Source organism: Loxodonta africana, chromosome 13, assembly GCF_030014295.1.
Source record: "Loxodonta africana isolate mLoxAfr1 chromosome 13, mLoxAfr1.hap2, whole genome shotgun sequence".
Classification (NCBI taxonomy): Eukaryota; Metazoa; Chordata; class Mammalia; order Proboscidea; family Elephantidae; genus Loxodonta; species Loxodonta africana.
Window position 1 is genome coordinate 34,994,984 of NC_087354.1, and position 18,323 is coordinate 35,013,306.

Consider the following 18,323-nt stretch of genomic DNA (forward strand, 5'->3'; position numbering starts at 1 on the left):
TTTAGAGGACATCTGGGGCAAACAGAAGATACCCAGCACATCCAAGGACATTGTACATCGTAAACTCATTTCCTCAGTTTGTTAGATACTAGTATTATTTGGATTTTAAATTTTAATATTTTTCTGTAGTCGTATCAATCAATCCTGGTGATTTTTACCTTCAGTGTTTTGGTTACGGAAGCATTGCCATCCCCAACGTTCAACCCAAGATAGAGTATTTTCCCTCTAGAGTGGGAAAGGAAAACAAAAAACCCCTTTAGCCTCTTTCTTCTAAGGGAGTTGACATAGTTCTTTCCAGGGCAGTGTGAATAAGGAAGAAGGAAAAAGAATCGATGCCTTTGAATTATGGTGTTGGCAAAGAATATTGAATATACCATGGACTGCCAGAAGAATGAACACATAACCAATCCATCTTGGAAGAAGTATAGCTAGAATGCTCCCTAGAAGCAAGGATGGTGAGACTTCAGTCTCAGTTGCTTTGGGACATGTTATCAAGAGGGGCCAGTTCCTGGAGAAAGACATCATGCTTGATAAAGTAGAGGGTCAGAGAAAAAGAGGAAGAAGACCCTCAACGGGATGGATTGACACACTGGCTGCAACAATGGGCTCAGACATAGCAATGATTGTGGGCGTGGTGCAGGACCGGGAAGCATTCGTTCTGTTGGACATAGGGGTTGCTATGAGTAGGAACCAACTCAATGGCACCTAACAACAACAACCATGTGAATCTTTATACTCCTCCTTTCCCCTTGGCGTGATTGATTTGTTGAATGAACTGATGTGGTCGAGTCCAAACAAGGAAAGAGTTTTGTTGTTGTTCTCAGTCCTGCCTTCGAATCCCCTCTGTTGACTCAGCTTTCCACCATGATGAGCTGGCTAGCTCCAGCTTGTGAGAACTGACAAACAGAGATTTTGTGAAGTGGTTATGAAACTATTGTAGCCTGAAATTGACCATGATGGGATTAGTTACACCACGGAGATCAGCAAAGGCTACAAATCAGGGCTTCTCCCTCCCGCCCCTGTACCCTAGTCAGGGAACTGGTTTACCTGCGCATCCCTGCTCCTCCTGAGCCTCAGGCCTGGGGCACAGAAGGAGGGATTAGAGGAAGTGGGGTAAAAAGTCTTTAAAAACACCAAACTAGTTGCCATTGAGTCAACCACAACTCATGGTGACTCCATGTGTGTCCGAGGAGAACTGTTGTGCTCCCTGGGGTTTTCAGTGGCTGATTTTTCAGAAGTACATCTGCAGGCCTTTCTTCATAGGCTCCTGTGAGTGGATTTGAACCTCCAATCTTTTGGTTAACAACTGAATGCTCAACCATCGGTGTCACCTGGGGGACTCCAAAAACTCTTCAATTATTTGTGTTGCTGTAAACTATCCTTAGGTGCACTCTGTTATGGGAGGCGTCCAAATGTTGGTTCTTAGGCACAGGATGTGTTTCTGGATTATTCTGAGTGATATATTTTCCAGTTGAATACTGGTGAAACCCTTTCTTCTTCCTTCGAGTCCTGCCTTCAGAGGTGTCCAATATCCTCTTTCTGCCAAGAACCCCTTCACCTGAGTATGCAGCCATCTGGCACAGGGTGCCTTCAAGCTGGCTCACTCCAGGCCTGTGGGCTTGGCTCAGGGAAACTTCATGCCTCTTTGCCCAGCCAAAAAAGGGAAGTGCGTTTACCCTGAGGCTGCCCTCTGTCCTCCCAGGCACTGCAGGCAGTTTCAGGCTGCCCTACCTTCAGCAACTCCCAGATAACACCTTCAGCCTCTATCCTCCCAGATGTTAGAAACATAGGGCCAGAAAGCTCTCATGCCCAGCTCTGGTTGCAGTTGGGTGGCCAGTGAGTTTGGGGGGCTTAGCGAACATCCAACTGAGAGGTAAAATGTCAGACTCTCCTTCCTGCAAATACCCTCAGTCTTCACAGAGGGGCTCTCTTGGAGCCGTTTCACTTGGTTGAGGCCAGATGTGCCCCCTGAGAGAGGGAGAAATCCCATGGCACACTACTCTTCTCTATTTCCTTCAAAGAACCTCTCCTGGGAGGACTCTCTCCAGCTTCCTTTTTCATAGTCTAGAGATGGCTGAGGGAACCCAGTGTAGCCACCTCTCACCAAGTCCTTCAGGGATGCTTTTAGCACTTCTTTCTCAGAATGTGGGGTTAAGTGTAAGCTATTGCCCTCGACTTTGAGGCTTTGGCCAAATTTCTAAGACAACAGGAGAAGTCTCATTCCAAATACTGATACATTGAGGTCCTTGGAGAAGACAACTCAACTTAAAACTTGATCGCATCAAAGAGAGAATACTTGCAAGGCCTATGCTGATTCTTTGTGCTGTTAAAGGGTGGTGACCCAGAGAAGCCCACTCTTTGCTTAGCAGAGTACCTCAATGTGGACTTAGATATGAAAAGAAGTACCTAGAGCCATTTTTTTTTAAAATTGGTGAGGAGAGCAGAAATGCTCTGCATGGTAATTCATGAGAATTCTAATGTTCCAGAGGCGGCCTGACCCAGGAGTTTACATAAGGTGCGAGTTGTGGGGGGAGGGAGATGGAGGAACTTTCTGGCAATGAAGACTAATCTTTTATTTTGTTTGCTACGCTATATTCCCAATTCTTCAGCAAAATTCAGCTACAAATAACTTCCTTATGTTCCTGGTAATTGGGGGGTAATCAAGTAGCAAAGACATCCGCATTTCACATTTAGGCCATTGTGGAGTGGAAAAAGAGACAACAGCTCTGTCAGGTGAGAAGAAGGTCAAGGGGAAACACGCAGTCCTTAGGAGAAACGTAGGGTCGTGGATTCGTGTGCATAAGCGTGTGTGTTTTGGCAGTGGTTGGGGTTGCTGAGTTTCTTCAGTCCTATTTGGCATGGGAATTTAAGCAGGTTCATTTAGATATTTAGAGACAGGGTGACTCTCAAATGGTAAAGACACCCCAGTGGCCAACTTGGATTGTGACAAGCCTGTAGGCTGTAAATTGTTTTCTTAATCTGAGCTGTTGTTGTTCTTTGTTGTTGAGCTGATTCTGACTCATGGTGACCCTCACATGCAGAGCAGTACTGCTCCACAGGGTTTTCAAGGCTGTGACTTTTTGAAAGTGGATCACCAAGCCTGTCTTCTGAGGTGCCTCTCAGTGGGTTAGAACTGCCAACCTTTTTTGGCTAGCAGTCGAGCGCTTAACTGTTTGTACCACCAAGGGACTCCTCTTTTTAATAAGGAAACTTAAGCCATTTGTGTCCTATTGTAACAGTAATGTTTGGACTCCCCTCTGATAGCTCACTACATGCCATGTGGTTACTTTTATGTTTTCTTGTTATAACCTTTCTAGTCTCTGTTCGTGTAGATCTGAGTCCCTGGGTGGTGCAAATGGCTAACGTGCTTGGCTGCTAACTGAAAGGTTGGAGGTTCAAGTCCGTCCACACAGAGGTGCTTCGAAAAAAAGGCCTGGTGATCTACTTCTGAAAATTCAGCCCATTGAAAACTCTATGGAACACAGTTTACTCTGACACACACGGAGTCGCCATGCGTCAGAATCTACTTGGCAGCAACCAGTCTGTTCTGATCTCGTAGGACCATCTCCGCCTGCTCTTATGGCACCCCCTTGAGGCAGGGGCAAGGTAGGATTATGACATGCAAACAAAGCCAAGAGCAAGAGGTAGACCCACAGGGCAATTTCTTGAATCTTATTTTTCTCAGATATCTGTTTTAAAATGAGGCTCACTTTAATACCAAAAAAAAAAAAAAAAAAAAAACAAGAACACAGGCTGATGGTATCCTTTGCAGTTTACTATGGTATAGCAAGGTTTTCTAAACCAGAGCTGATGACCTCTGCTGCAAGCAGAAGGCTCTGGGTGCATCATTTTTAAAGGGTCCACAGAACATTCCCAAACATGACATTTAAGACAATTCTTCATTTCTCTGACAATGACTCCTAGAAGTGCATATATAATAAATAAATAGAAAATAGATCTTTGTTCATGGTGATGCCTATAAGAAATGTTTACAAACAAAACATACTAGACATCTAACTCCCGAAAAAGGACCAGCTATTTCGGCAACAGGAAAAAGACACATTTCAGTGGAGTGTTGTTTTTCTTAAAAACCTAACTCACTTTAATGCCTACAAACAGAAAGACTGAATAGCAAGAATGTTTTAAGCAATAAGACAAATTGTGCTACCAAGAAAATGCCTAGTCGCTGGCTCTTGGTGAATGATTGAGGAAAGGAAGTTTTATGTACAGATCGTACACGGTTAAACATATATACAACTCTGAGAATTTCCAAATAGATATTTATGAAATGGACTGAACCAAAGACATTCAAAATTCCTGGCCACCTGAAAGTGATCACCCCCTAAGTGGTTCACAGTGTGAGAACCTTGCATTAAAAGAGTTTGAAGACTCCACAAAACTGTGGACAAAAAGAATATGAGGTCATTTCAACTCCCCTTCCCGTGGTCACCAGTCTCCCTGGGAGAGGTCCTTCCTGTGACTTCTGTCTGAGAAGCTGCCGTGTCTTAAGAGATTGAGTCCCATTGTCAGCTCCTCCTGGGGGGAAAGAACTCTATGGCAGTAGACTCAATGTGGGGACTCTCTGAGCCTCAGGTGTACAACTGGGCAGAGGTGAGCCAAGAGAGCCCTCTTTAAAGGGAGGAGTTTGTGGTTGGGCAGGAAAGGGGAAAAAGTCTGGTTCAGCATGAGGCCTGGGAAGACCCTGGTACCTCATGAGAGAGTAAAAACCACAGGTAGAGTTTTACCTCTTCCAGGAGCTCTCTTAGCTCTCTCCATGGTAGGCAGAAGAGAGAACAGGGTATTAAACAGTAGCTGAGAGGGCTTGGCGTGGCCCCAACAGCTCTTCAGACCCAGAAGATGAGCTGAGTTGGTTTACCAAAGACATTTCAGCATGCCCTGATACTGTCTGCCGGGCCATGCCTGCAGAACTGCGGACAGGTAGCACCAGTGGAATAAATCGCAGCTGCTGGGCTGCCCCAGCGTGGGAATTCAGGTAGAATAAACACAGTGGAGGCTGCAGAAGCCACCCAAACCAGTGGGAGGTGCGGGTTTGTGTGCACAGAGGGGCAGGAGAGAAATCGTTACTGGCTAATTATATTCTGATCATCTCATTTCCCTTAAAGGGGACTTGTCCCCAAAGCTGGAAGTTATTTCAGGTGAGCCCGGGATACTTCCGGGCTGTTATTGAGGCAGTGCGGTGTGGCAGGAAGTGCTGGGAGTGGGGTTCCCATCCTGGCCCTGCCTTGGCTGTGTGGTTCTTTCCCATTTCAGGGTCTCTTTTTTTCCCCCATCTGTAAAAGGGAGGGTTTGGACTAGATGTTTTCTAAGGTCCCTTCCAGCTCTAGCTCTGACCTCTCAGGATCATGGAAGTGAGAACACAACCTCCTGTTTCCCAGAGTGCTTTGCTGCTCAGTTCCCGAGATGAGGAGCAAATGAGGTGCCAATGTATGAGCCTCTGGGGCACCTCACCCTCTCCTGGAGTCAGAGGTGGGGCCAGGGATTGAATTCCTAGCGCTCTGGGCATAATAAGCCCAGCCCATTCCTCACTTCTGACTCACGCTTCTCCATAACAGGGTGGGCACAGGGTGACTCAGAAGTCACACAGCTCCGGCAAGCAGTGGCAGGAACAGACCTCTGAAGCACTACAGAGGACGCCTCAACTCAGCAACCCAAATGCCCCCCCACAAGCACTGCTGCCTCCTCCCATGGAAGCCTATCTGGTCCACTCAGTGTATAAGATCTTTCTGTCCTCTGACTTGCACTGAGCTCCATCTCACCTTGCACTTAGATTTCCATCTGGCATCAGGCATGTGTACTTCACCACCTGCCCCTCAAGACTGGGAGCTCCTTGCCCTAGGAATCGCTTTGTACCCCAGCATCATGTATGGTGCTAAAAAGAATGTTCTCACCTACCGCTGCACCCAAGGTACAATCTGAAAAACCACAGACTTCTGGAATCTAAGCACGGAAAAGGCCTTTAAAAGTCACCTAGTCCAACTCCCAACCTGCTACCTGAAGTCTCCTGAAAGGTCGAGCACCTCCAGGGGCAAGGGTCATCCCTTCTCCAAAGGGAGCCAATTCCATCTCGGAGAGCTCTATTTACACACCAGCTCCGAAGCCCGTGGAGGTGGGTTCTCGCTTACAGGAAGAACAGCCTCCTTAAGGCCAGGGCTGGCTTTCCCACATCTACCACCCCAATGTGCTCACTGGAGAACATGGGGACCTGTGAAGCAGAAAGACCGAGCCCCTAGCAGGGTCAGGACTCCTTCAGAGTGGTGGCCCTTTGCTGCCAGCACAGTCCAGTTCTCCTCGAATGGTCCCCATATCCCCCACTGAAGAGGCACAGACAGGAAAGAAGCACCCGAGAGGCTGCAGGAAAGAGCAGGCTTCAGCACTGGCCGACGCTGCCCCAGAGCTACAGGCAGACACTTGAGTAGGGGCAGGTGGGCAGCACCAGGGGTCTCTGATTTCAGCCCTTGGCGCATCACGGCTGACACACAGCCTTCCCAAGCAGCTGCTGGATGGGGGCTGGGTTCCCAGCCACCCTGCCCTGGTCTGCTGCGAAGAGTCTGCAGTGATAGAGTCCACCAAAGGGCGGCATGGGGGGCAGCAGCCGTCCTCACAGCTTCTTCTTCTTCACCACAGGGATGGGCACCACTTGGAAGATTTTGGCCTTGTGGTCCTCGGTGTCCAGAGTCACCCAGGTGGGCCGGAAGCTGCCTTTGAAGCCAACGAATGCCATTTTCTCTATAAAGCAAGGACGTATCAGATGAGCAGAAACCCCAAGAGAATGGCTGAGCTCCACCACCTTCCACACTCCCTATTGCCATGCCTCTGTTCCTACCAGGCACACCTGCCCCCTATCACACTGGGCTGGGTCGCCCTGGGAGAACTCTGTACTGAGCTGCTGATGGGCCCTGGTTTTTGTATAATGGGGCATCCATGTCCTCACCTGAACCTCACTGTCTTCTCAACAGAGTGGTGGCTCAGTTTTATACACATGAGAGCAGGTGGGGGGGTGGCGGGGAGAGTGGGAAGTTGGAAGGGGCGGAGCAAGGAGGGCTGGGGGAGGAGACTTTCACAAGCCCCGCCTACTTCCGGCTGCCCCTACAATCACCAGCAGTCCCTGCACCTCTCTGAAGCCCAGTTTTCCCATCTGTCAAGCATTAGCGTTCATGTACAAGATCTGCTCCCCAGCTCTAACATTCTATTCCTTTAGACGGAGGTTCTGAGAGGTGATGGGATTTGTCCAAGGTTACAGAACAGGTGGTACAACCCAGGCAAGAACTTTAGAACCTTCAACACTGTGCGAAAAAAACCAAACCCACTGCCATCAAGTCGATTCGATGACTCATAGCAACCACACAGGGTTTCCAAGGCTGTGAACTTTATGGAAGCAGACTGCCACACCTTTCTCCCACAGAGTGGCTGGTGGTTTCGAACAGCCAACCTTTCGATTAGCAGCCGCTCGCTTTAACCACTGTGCCACCAGGGCTCCTTTCAACCCCGTGCAGAGCTCTGTATATTGCAGGTCAGATCTTGACCATTGCAGGGGAATGGGCGTCCGTGTCTACACTCAGGAAGGGCTGCCTGGTCAGCAGACACACATCTATCACCACTGGGAAAGAGCCACCTGATTTAGGCCACCTTCTGCACTTCCGAGTTAGACCACAGGGTCTTCATTTAAAAGACAAAGGACTAAAAAAGATTCTAGGACTGGGCTGGAGAAGACGCTTCTCTTTCCTTGTGTTCTCCTTTGGCTGGTTTTCAGGGTTCTCACTGTTTGCAGTTTTGCTCTGGGAGCTGCCTGGATAAAAGTCCCATATGATGGGCTGCTAGATTTTGTCGTCTGTGGTCAGAAGGGCATAGTAGCTAAGAACACTGCCTTTGGGTAGGAAGACTAGAATCCAAATCCTCATCTTCAGCAAGGTACTTAATTGCCTAATTCTCAGTTTCCTCTTCTTTAAATGGAAGCAATAGTACCTGTTGCACTGGCCAGCCATGAATAAGTGAGATAATTATAACACCCTCTGCAGGGTGCAAGGCTGAACACTCAATGATCACTACAATTATCATTACGACTCGTACCTACAGAGCTGCTCTGCACTCCTCTCAGCCTCTCCTAAGGTGCTTTCTGAGCACAGTCTGGGATGATGAGAGTGAGTGTAATGCTGGCGCTCTGTCCTGGCCTCTTCCCTGTGGATTCTGTGTTAGACTTCAACACTGAAGAGCTGTGTGGCCTTGGACAGACCGATTAGACCCTTCGGGCTTTCATTTTCTCCTTCCCTGCATATCCCTGGGAGTCTCTGGATGGAGAAATCGGTCAAGCGCTTGACTACTACCTGAAAGGTTAGCAGTTCAAACCTACCCAGAGGTACCTTAGAATAAAGTCCTGGTGATCTTCTTCTGAAAGGTCACAGCCTTGAAAACCCTGTGGAGCACAGTTCTACTCTGCACCCATGGGGTCACCATGAGCTGGTGTTGACCTGATTGCAACCGGTTGGTTAGTGTATGGACGGTAAGAAGGTAGCATCTTGCCCATTAATTCCATTATATGCATAGTTGTGTTGAAGAGTCCGAGACCGTACCCAAGTTCAGTAGCTAAGAATGTTCTGGACTCAGCAAGGGTAACAACAACCTCTATGCCAGGTATTTGCTCTCTCTGCTTTCCTGGTCAGTTTAAAACCCAGCCCAGATGCCTTACCTTTCAATTTGAGACCCTTGTCTGCTCCCAGCTTTTCCAGCACTCTGGTCCATGGGCCTCTGGAGATGTATCTGCCCTTGGATGCCATGAGAACTATGGAACTGAGCAGAAAGGGACCAATTTGATGAATAATAGAATTAGAGAGCAATTTGAAGTAAGGGGTGATGGTGAGGTCTATAGGGCTGTGTGTGGTGGGACTCGAGTTAGCAGAGCCTGGAGACCTGGCCAGGGATTTGGGAAAGGGCAGCCTCTCCCTCAGGCCGAGCTGACAGGCTCTTTCCATGTGGTGACGAACATCTTAACACCCTCCCACTCATCTGGCTGCACTTGGTGTTCATGTTCTTCTCTAAGCCTGGACTCAGCTTGCTGCTTCTATGTGTCTATCCTCCAACAGGACAGTGTGTACGCAGAGCACACCATGTGGAGGGCCAGGCACATAGTAGGACTTCAGCATGCATTTCTTAATTTGAATGGTCTCAGCCCTGTTTGGATAGGGCTAGGTGGAAACATAGCGACAGAGAGCCAGAGCAGAAAGAAGGCAGCAAAAAGGGGAAGAGAATGAGGGGAAGAGGCGAATGGGGGCATGGAGCATCTGTTGGCTTGTAAACTGATCCATTAGCCCCTAAGGCTGCTGAAGCCTGGGGACCAGCTGCACAGGCATCACCTGGGAGCTTGTTAGAAATGCAGAATCTATCCCACCCCTTGTCAGAATTTGCTTTTTTGGCAAGATCTCCAGGAGTTTGCGTGGACACTAACAGCTGAGAAGCTTTGTGCTAGAAGACTTCTCCCTAAGTCCATGTCTGCCCTGGGGTCTTCCTTTGGTGGTCCTAGGCTTCACCTGGCCCAGAGCTGGCCTCCTCTAAGCTGCAGAAAGAGTGTGGCAGGTTTGAAATCTTTCTGGGATAAGCCTCACATAGAAGTACTGTGCTCAAGGGACAGTTGGCCTCTTACATTCCTGTCACTTTCCTCTCTGGTAAGGTGACTGCCTCCATTTTGCGAATGGGGAGATGGAGGCAAATAGTTCCTAAGTATCTGAGAGGACTTGTCAAAGGGGAGCCTGTCTGGGAGGGGCAGAGGCCTGAAACAATGGGTGTGCCCAGCTTGACAGTACCAATATACAAAAGATCAACTTGGGGGCAAGAGGTCTCTCTACTCCCCTGCCTTGGGTTATGTTCAGGCAAAAACAAACAAACAAAAAGAACCCACCAGTTGCCTTGGAGTCAATTTCAACTCATGGAAACCCCAAGTGTACAGGGTAGAACTGCATTTCAAAGGGTTTTCAAGGCTATGACCTTTCGGAAGCAGACCACCAGGCTTTTCTTCGAAGGCAGCTTTGGGTGGGTTTGAGCACGCCAACCTTTCCGTAAATAGTTGAAAGCTTAGCCATTCGTGCTACCCAGGGAGCACTGGTCAGGGCAAAGTGCTGGAGAAAGGGCCTTTGCAGGGGCTGACTCAGCATGCCAGGCCAGACAGAAGGAAGTGAGCACCTCCCTCAGGAATAGGAACAGGGGCAGAAGCCCAGTGGGGCTCCCAGTTCCCATCTCAAAGGAACAACGTAACCACAGTCGAGACATGGAAAAAACGGAGAAATGGAAAAACCGTATGGGATTCTGGAACCCACTGTTACCCCCAGTTGTGTCCCTTTGGGAGCAGAATGGAAGCTCTTAAAATGCAAAGGGCTTGTGTGCAATAAGAATAGACAAGAAGCCAGCTGGGGGCTGCACTGGGCTCTTAGGAAGGCTGGGGAGGAAAGCGCAGGGGATTGGTGTAGCAAGCCTCCTTAAGGAGAGAGGTTGTATCTCAAACACTACTGGACTTTAGATTCAGGCTCTGTTCCCAGGAGAATATTTTCCCACCATTCCATTTCAGAAGAAAAGCTGAAGTTCCTTTGGCTGAGCTAAGTCTTCCTGCTGGGGTGGTCAAAATGAAGGTCGTGCCATCCAGTCCAGATGGGTTAGTTCACAGGAGCAGGACCTTAGCCTCCTGTAGGGCTGCTTTACGTGCCCTCTCTGCCTGGTATGGTGTCCCTGGGTGGTGCAAACATTTAATGCACTCAGCTGCTAACTGAAAGGTTGGAGGTTCGAGTTTACTCAGAGACACCTCAGAAGACAGGCCTGGTGATCTACTTTAGAAAAATCAGCCATTGGAAACCCTATGGAGCACAGTTCTACTCTGATACACATGGGGTCGCCATGAACTGGAATCCACCTGACAGCCACTGGTTTGGCCTGGTATGGGATCCCATGGCTTCTCTGCCCCTACACCAACCAGCGTGGAGTCTTCCGTGGGGTGGCAGGGTAGAGGTAGCACCGAGAAGCCACTAGAACTTCCCTTAGTGCAGGGATCCTGGATGTTTTTAGTGTGAGCAGCTGCCCCGTTCTTTCCCTGGACCCTGGGACCAGTGATGGTCCCATGGAATGGCGGGGTGGGGGGCAGGTGCAGAGGCACTGGGGAAGGCTGGGTTGGGCCTGCAGTGACAGTGGGGCAGGACCTGCCTTGCCTCCTTCTTTCCAGGAGGTGAGAGAGGGGTCTGGGGGTACACAATTCCTGTCTGGGTACCCAGCGCCATTCAGGGCCTGCCATACCAGGTGCTCAGTGAGTGAGGGATTCCCCTAGACAGGTTCACTGGGGCTGCTGCCGGGCAGAAAGGAGCATTGGACCAGCAGTTCCAAGCCTCTCACCCCTGGAAATAGAAGGGCTCTGCATTTTCACTTCTTGGTCCAGGCTTTGGTATCCTGTTTCATTCCAAGAAAAAACTCTCTGGCCAAAAGGCTTGAAAACGACTGATCTCCAGACGAAATAAATTTACTTTTCCCACACTGGTAAACTTGATCTTTCTCTATGAATATGCAAGTGAAAAATATAATGCTAAACAAGTATATGCCGAGGGACAGGAGGGGGCACTAACCGGGTAAAGCAAAAGCCCAGTTCTGCTGACCCTCACATAGTGTTGAGCCCACGTCATGCCCACCACAGAGTCAGCTGTGGGGAAGTGCGCTTGTTTTCATTCAATAAGCATTTACGAAGCACCTACTAGGTGGCAGGTACCACTTTAAGCACTTTACTTAGACTTCCTGCTATGCCAGGTGCAGCTCTCAAGTTAATTCTAGACCCATTTCACTGGCCAGCTACTGTGCTGGAAGTGCAAAGATGGATCAGACGGGGTTCCAACACCGAGAAGTCCACAGTCTAGATGGGGGAAACAGACATGTCCACAAGACCTATTGGGAGTAATGCTTCAGAAGAGGCCCAACTTTCTGGTTGGATGAAAGAAATCTCATGGAGGATGTGATGTGTGTCTTAGACTTGGAAGGTGGTGGGAATTATCAAAGATTTCTGAGAAAAGGGCAGAGGCGATCCTTACATTTAAGATGCTCAAACTAGCAACCACTATGGAAGATTGATGAGAGTCAGGGAGACTGGAAAAGGGAAGCCTGTTAGGAGACTGGGCCTACTGTCTCGGTGATGGACAGGGCAGGTGTGAGCTGAGCAGTGGTAGAGAGGGCACAGTGGTGGGAATTGGCAAGAGAGCAATAACACGGGCAGAATTGACAGGATCCAGTTATACAGAGCGGGGGATGAAAGAAAGGGAAGAGTCAAGCCCGACACCCAGATTCTGGGTTAGCTGTCTGAATGGTTGACGATGATTTAATCCAAATAGGGATAGCAGGGGGGGTGGCTGGCTTGGGGATTAAAAACCCCACAAACGAGAATTCAGTTCCGTAGGAGACATCCAGGTGGCATTATCCAAGAAGCAGTTGGACATGAATGTCTGGTGCTCAGGAGTGAGATCCGGCCTAGAGATACCCAGAAGCCAGCAGCATTTGCATCACACGGAAGGAGTGGGAGGGAATGAGATCATGCTGGGAGAAGAGGGCCAGGAGAAGCTTCCCATTTGCAACTGGGTAGTCTCATCTGCCTCGGGTGTGACCTACATTCACATCAGCCCTGGTTCCGATAGGAGAGTCAGTAGGAGGCACGGAGCTTGCCCAGCCCAGCACCCAGTATTTGTGGACAGGCCGTGGAGACTGTCTAAGCTTTCCCGGACTGGTCAGTGATGCAGGCCTCAGTGACGGAGAAAGGGCCTCAGGGTTGGGGTGTATGGTGCCACAGGCCAGTTCTAGAAGCAGAGGCAAGCACTTACTTGTCAGGGAGAGATGCCACGTAATTGAGGAGCTGCCATGGTATGCCCTGTAGAATGGAGTTCCGGAAGCTCATGTGGCTCACCACGTGCCCTTGACTCCCATCAACCACCACCACCTGGATGCCATCTTCCAAGCTGGGGTACTTCTTCCCATCCACCTGCAGACCCAAACAACACAGGGGGTGAATGAGGTCCTGCGAAAGCCCCTAGATTCTCCTGCTAGAGAGGTTCCACGCAGACCCTGAAGACAGAGGTTGGCTATGCAGCTGTTCAAAGCACAAAAGCCTCCTAAATCAGTTCCTTTTAGCTGTCTAGAGTGCGTTGAATAGTGGCCCCCAAAAGATATGTCCACGTGGAACCCATGAATGTGACCGTATTTGGATATAGGGTCTTTGTAGAACTGTGAGAGAATACGTTTTCTGTTGTTTTAAGCCACCAGGTTTGTGGTAATTTGTTACAGCAGCTTTAGGACACTCATGCACTCTCTCAGTGAGCAAAGCAGGGTGCCAGAGGGGCCAGAGCCACTTACCTCAATGTAACCAAAGTCATTCCAGAGGTGGAAGAAGGGCTGTTTGGAGCTTTCCATCTTCACTTCTAAGAAGTGGTCCTGTGTCTTCTGGAAAACACAGTAAGACCCAGTGTGCTTGTTAGGCTTGAGCAGTCAAGTTTATGGCCTGATGGGTGGCCATTCCCCTCATCTCCACCCCTACTCCCTGCTCACAGAAAATGGTTTGTGGAGCTCAGCACATGTCGAGAGAGGAGCTTAACTGGGTCTCAGCCTGACTGAAGCCAGGGGGCCCAGGCTCATCCACTGGCCACTCACCAGCTGAGAACCAAAGAGCTTCTTGGGCATTGGCACGTCCACAACAGCCCTCTCGGTGTACTTGGGGTAAGCTGTGGCCGTGCAGTCACTGACGCCTGCATGCTTTGGGATCAGGGCTTTAATCCTTATTCTCTCACAGCCTTTCACAGAGCAGAAGGCAAACTTCTCTCTCTCGTTCTGCGCTTTCAGCTTCAGGATCAACAGCCTGTACACAGGGAGCATAGCCGGGCATTTGCTTTGACATCCAAACTTCCTCACCAAAGACATTTACCAAGCACTTATGAAGTGCTGGGCAATGCGGGCCGGCCCAACAAGCCTTACATAATACAGCTGTGTCTACTGGAGGGTTACATGTGGTTGCAGAAAAAATACATACATACTGAAGAAAAACTAAGAATAAAGACAATTATTTTCTGAGCACGTACTAAATGCCGTGTCGGGCACACACCATAAAGATATATATTATCTCATTTAAGCCTCAGATAATCTCATGCAGTAGATACTGTTATTATCCCCATTTCCCAGATGGGGAAACTGTGACTCAGAGAAGTGAAGTGAATTATCCAGGACCACAACAGGTAAGGAACAGAGCTGCAATTGTATCCCCAACTCTTTGACTTTGAAGCCCATGCTTTTTCCATCACATCACTGTGCCTGGTAAAGCAAATCAGTCTTCCTAACTTCTGCTCTCCCCTCAGTCATAATTTACTCCTGCCTTTTGTGAAGGACTATGTTCCGGAGTTGCAGGGAGTCAGATTATGAGGAAGCCAAGGCTCTAACTGGGCACTCGTTGCTCGTTGTTCTTTTGGCTCAGCAAAATGCCTTCTGGCTGATTCTCACGACTGAGACAGTAGATGATATGTAAGGACAATCTAGCCCAGAAAGGAGCCCCAGTGGCACAACGATTAAGTGCTCCGTTAACCTAATATGTTGTTGTTGTCGTTAGTTGCTGTTGAGTCAGCCCCAGATTCAAAGCAACCTCGTGCACGACAGGATCAGACCATTGTGATCCATAGGCTGGTTTTCAGCAGTAGATTGCCAGGCCTTTCTTCCTAGTCTGTCTTGGTATGGAAGCTCTGCTGAAACCTGTTCAGCATCACAGCAACACACAAGCCTCCACTGGCAGATGGGTGATGAATCAAACCTGGGTCTCCTGCATGGAAGGCAAGAAATCTCCCACTGAAATTATGGCAAGTTAGTCAGCAAGGTTAGAAAGTAGTTACAGTAGGCAGGCACTCTGAGTCTGAGTAATAAACGGCACCGAATTTTTAAGGTAGAGTGATCATTAAAAAGAGCCCTAAGAATTCTAAAAACCCCAGGAGTTACAAGTCCTTCTCTTCAGGAGGCAAACATCCTGAAACCCAGCTCGCAGTCCCTAAGGAGATCGATCGTTGAATCAAAGCACAACATAAAAATCAACAGGCATAATGGTTACCCCTACATCTGCGTAAGGTGGCTAGAGAATAAACCATAGACTTGAAAAAGTGTTGATCAAAGAGCTTCCGCTTTTTAGGGGCAGTTTTCAAATTTGGAAAAATTCACATCTTGGGAACATCCCATTTTTCATGATCCTAAAAGATGAGGAAATGATGCATGGAAGTGTCAGGGATTTTATTCGCATTTGTTCTTTTCATTGTAATATTTTCTACTGGTGTGTGTGGGGCACTTAATTCCTTCTCCTCCAGTTTTCACGTGGAAGGATTTTTCTAAGTCTTTCTGGGCCCCTGCTCCATCCTTTCACTCACTCCTTCCCAAACAAAAACCAAAAAACTAAAATCAGTTGCCAGCAAGTTGATTTTGACTCATGGCGACCCCATGTGTTACACAGTAGAATTGCTCCATGGGATTTTTTTGGCTGTAAACTTTACAGAAGTAGATCGCCAGGCCTTTCTTCTGTGGCACCACCGGGTGGGTTCAAACTGCCAACTTTTAGGTTGGTAAACCAAAAACCAAACCCATTACCATCGATTCCGACTCCTAGCAACCCTATAGGACAGAGTAGAACTGCCCAATAGAGATTCCAAGCGGTGCCTGCTGGATTTGAACTGCTGATCTTTTGGTTAGCAGCCATAACTCTTAAGCACCACGCCACCATAGTTTAGCAGAAACCATTTGCACCATCCAGGGACCTCACTCCTTCCCAGAGGAGGTGAAGTGACCTGTTTGATTGGTGGGCTTGGGGTATATAGCTCCACCCACAGAGAGCAGACATTCTGGCCTGGCCCTCCATACCCTCACTTTTGGGGCTGGGCTTTATGTGCTCAGCTGCTGGGGGCCCAGTAGGTAAGTTGGGAGATGGTATTAGGAAGCTCTGTCCTCCAACAGGAACCCTGGTGACACAGTGGTTAAGAGCTCAGCTGCTAACCAAAACGTCGCCAGTTTGAATCCACAGCCACTCCTTGGAAACCCTGAGTCAGAATCAACTCCATGTTAATGGATTTGTGGGGTTTTTTTTTTGTTGTTGTTGTTGTTCTCCAATAACTCTATCATCAATAAAGCTATAGTTCCCTCTTCATCTGGTTCTCATCTGTCCCACAATTGGCTCAGAACTTGTGTGGGAAAAGAGATGAACTTATTGGTCCCCAGCCCAGTATTTGACTAATGTTTCCAATTTTCAAATTCTGATTTTCCCCTAATCAGACTGATAGAGACATATCTCTCATTAGAATCTGGGAAACATTATGCTGAGTGAAGGAAGTCAACCACGGAAGGACAAATATTGTATGATCTCACTCATATGAAACAGCTAGAACAGGTACATGTATAGAGACCAAAGTTTACTAGTGGTTAACGGGTGAGGGGGGCATTGTTCAGGAAGTGCTGGGTATCTGTTTATGGTGATGGAAAATACAGCAACAGATACCTGTGTGGTGATGGTTGTACAACATGATTAATGTAATTGGTTTCACTGAATTGCACATGTAAAAAGTGTTGAATTGGCAAATGTAGTGTTCTATATATATATATAAATATATATATATACATATACACATGCAGAGGAAACCATGGTAATGTAGTGGTTAAGAGCTATGGCTGCTAACCAAAAGGTTGGCAGTTCAAATCCACCAGGGGCTCTTAGGAAACCCTACGGGGCAGTTCTATTCTGTCCTATAGGGTTGCCATGAGTCCGAATCACCTTGATGGCAACAGGTTTGGTTTTATTTTTGGTATATATATACATATGTATATATGTGTATGTATGTATATAATGGGTTTTTTGGTTTTGGGTATATAAATGTCCAGACATATAAACATATTATTATTATTATTTTAGGAGCCCTGGTAGTGCAATGGAGCACTTGCTAACTGAATGGCTGGCGGTTCAAACCCACCCAGTAGCTCCATAGGAGGAAGACCTGGCCATCTGCTCCCATAAAGATTACAGCCTAGAACACTCTAAGGGGCAGTTCTGCTCTGTCACATGGAGTCATTATGAGTCCAGATCTACTTAGTGATATCTAAACCAAAACCAAACCAAACCCAGTACCGTGGAGTCGATTCCGACTCATAGCGACCCTACAGGACAGGGTAGAACTGCCCCATAGAGTTTCCAAGGAGCGCCTGGCGGATTCGAACTGCCAACCCTTTGGTTAGCAGCTGTAGCACTTAACCACTACGCCCCCAGCGCTTCCTAGTGGCATCCACCAGCAACAATATGTTTTTTACAATTAAAAAAAAAGAAAAGAAAGCACATGCTATCTATTTCCTTATCATTGGCTGCAGTATAAGAACAGAGAAGCACATTAAAATGAGCTTTTACCCTTACCCCCCTAGGGGGTTTGCTATCAACAGCTTTATCACTTTGGAGATATGATGGCATTCTTAAGATGCGAGACTAAAAATTTGAGGGGGTGAGGGGCGGGAGGAATCAAATTCTTCCCTTTTCTCCATGAACTGACACTCTATCCCCACTACATTTCTTTTGTATAGAACGGAGTACCGTTTAGCAGAAGGTGAGGGCTTTAGATACAGGGAGGTCTGGGTTCAAATCTGACTGTGCCGAGTTGATGCTGTGGTCTCTGTGCTAGTCATTCTTATTTTCTCTGTGTCTTCTTTTCCCATCTTTAAATTAGTGATAATATCATCTGATCCAACCAGGCTGTTGTGAGGATTCGAGATAATCTACCCTGTGTTCTTGATTCTAAGATCCATACCTTTCACTTTTTTCCTCAACTAGGCATATTCCCTAAAATCCACATGGGAATTTCATATAGTGCTTCTTTTATTCCCAAAGCTTAAGGGCTTTCAAAAAGTCATTGATAGATGTACCATCAGCCTTGGAATCAAAGAGCCTAGGAAAGCATCCTGCATTTGATGGGCACTAATTGCATGGTAGTTCTTGGGAGTATTGGAAAGGCCAGGGCACCAAAATGGGGAAGAGCCCTTTCCTACAGCCAAGGGGAGCCTCCTCACCCTGAGTCCTCGTCCCAGTAGTAGTGGCTCCTGCCAGGATAGCTCTGCTCCACTTTTTCCATCTGCAAGGTCCTTATAAAAGTGCCCGTCTTGGACGTTTGCTTCAGCAGGCGATTGTGGACATCGGAGAGGATGGAAAAGGTGGTGCCTGGGGGGTAGCAGAGCATCACTCGGATCCAGTCGCCCCTAGGACCAGAAGTAGAGTCAGGTTATAAGTAAGGATGTTCATCCCACCCAGC

General features: G+C 48.1%; 1 protein-coding gene across 1 annotated transcript in view; it reads right to left on the reverse strand.

Annotated features, from left to right (window-relative positions):
- Nucleotides 1-3,754: 3,754 nt before the first annotated feature.
- The window catches only part of CEMIP (cell migration inducing hyaluronidase 1), a 175,026-nt gene continuing 160,457 nt past the window's right edge, over nt 3,755-18,323 (reverse strand). The window contains exons 24-29 of the mRNA XM_003413860.3: nt 18,085-18,270; nt 13,672-13,876; nt 13,378-13,464; nt 12,849-13,006; nt 8,705-8,805; nt 3,755-6,747 (exon numbers count right to left, since the gene is read on the reverse strand). Of these exons, the coding sequence (XP_003413908.2) occupies nt 6,620-6,747; nt 8,705-8,805; nt 12,849-13,006; nt 13,378-13,464; nt 13,672-13,876; nt 18,085-18,270 (865 nt within the window). The 3' untranslated portion in view covers nt 3,755-6,619. The remainder of the gene's footprint in view (nt 6,748-8,704; nt 8,806-12,848; nt 13,007-13,377; nt 13,465-13,671; nt 13,877-18,084; nt 18,271-18,323) is intronic.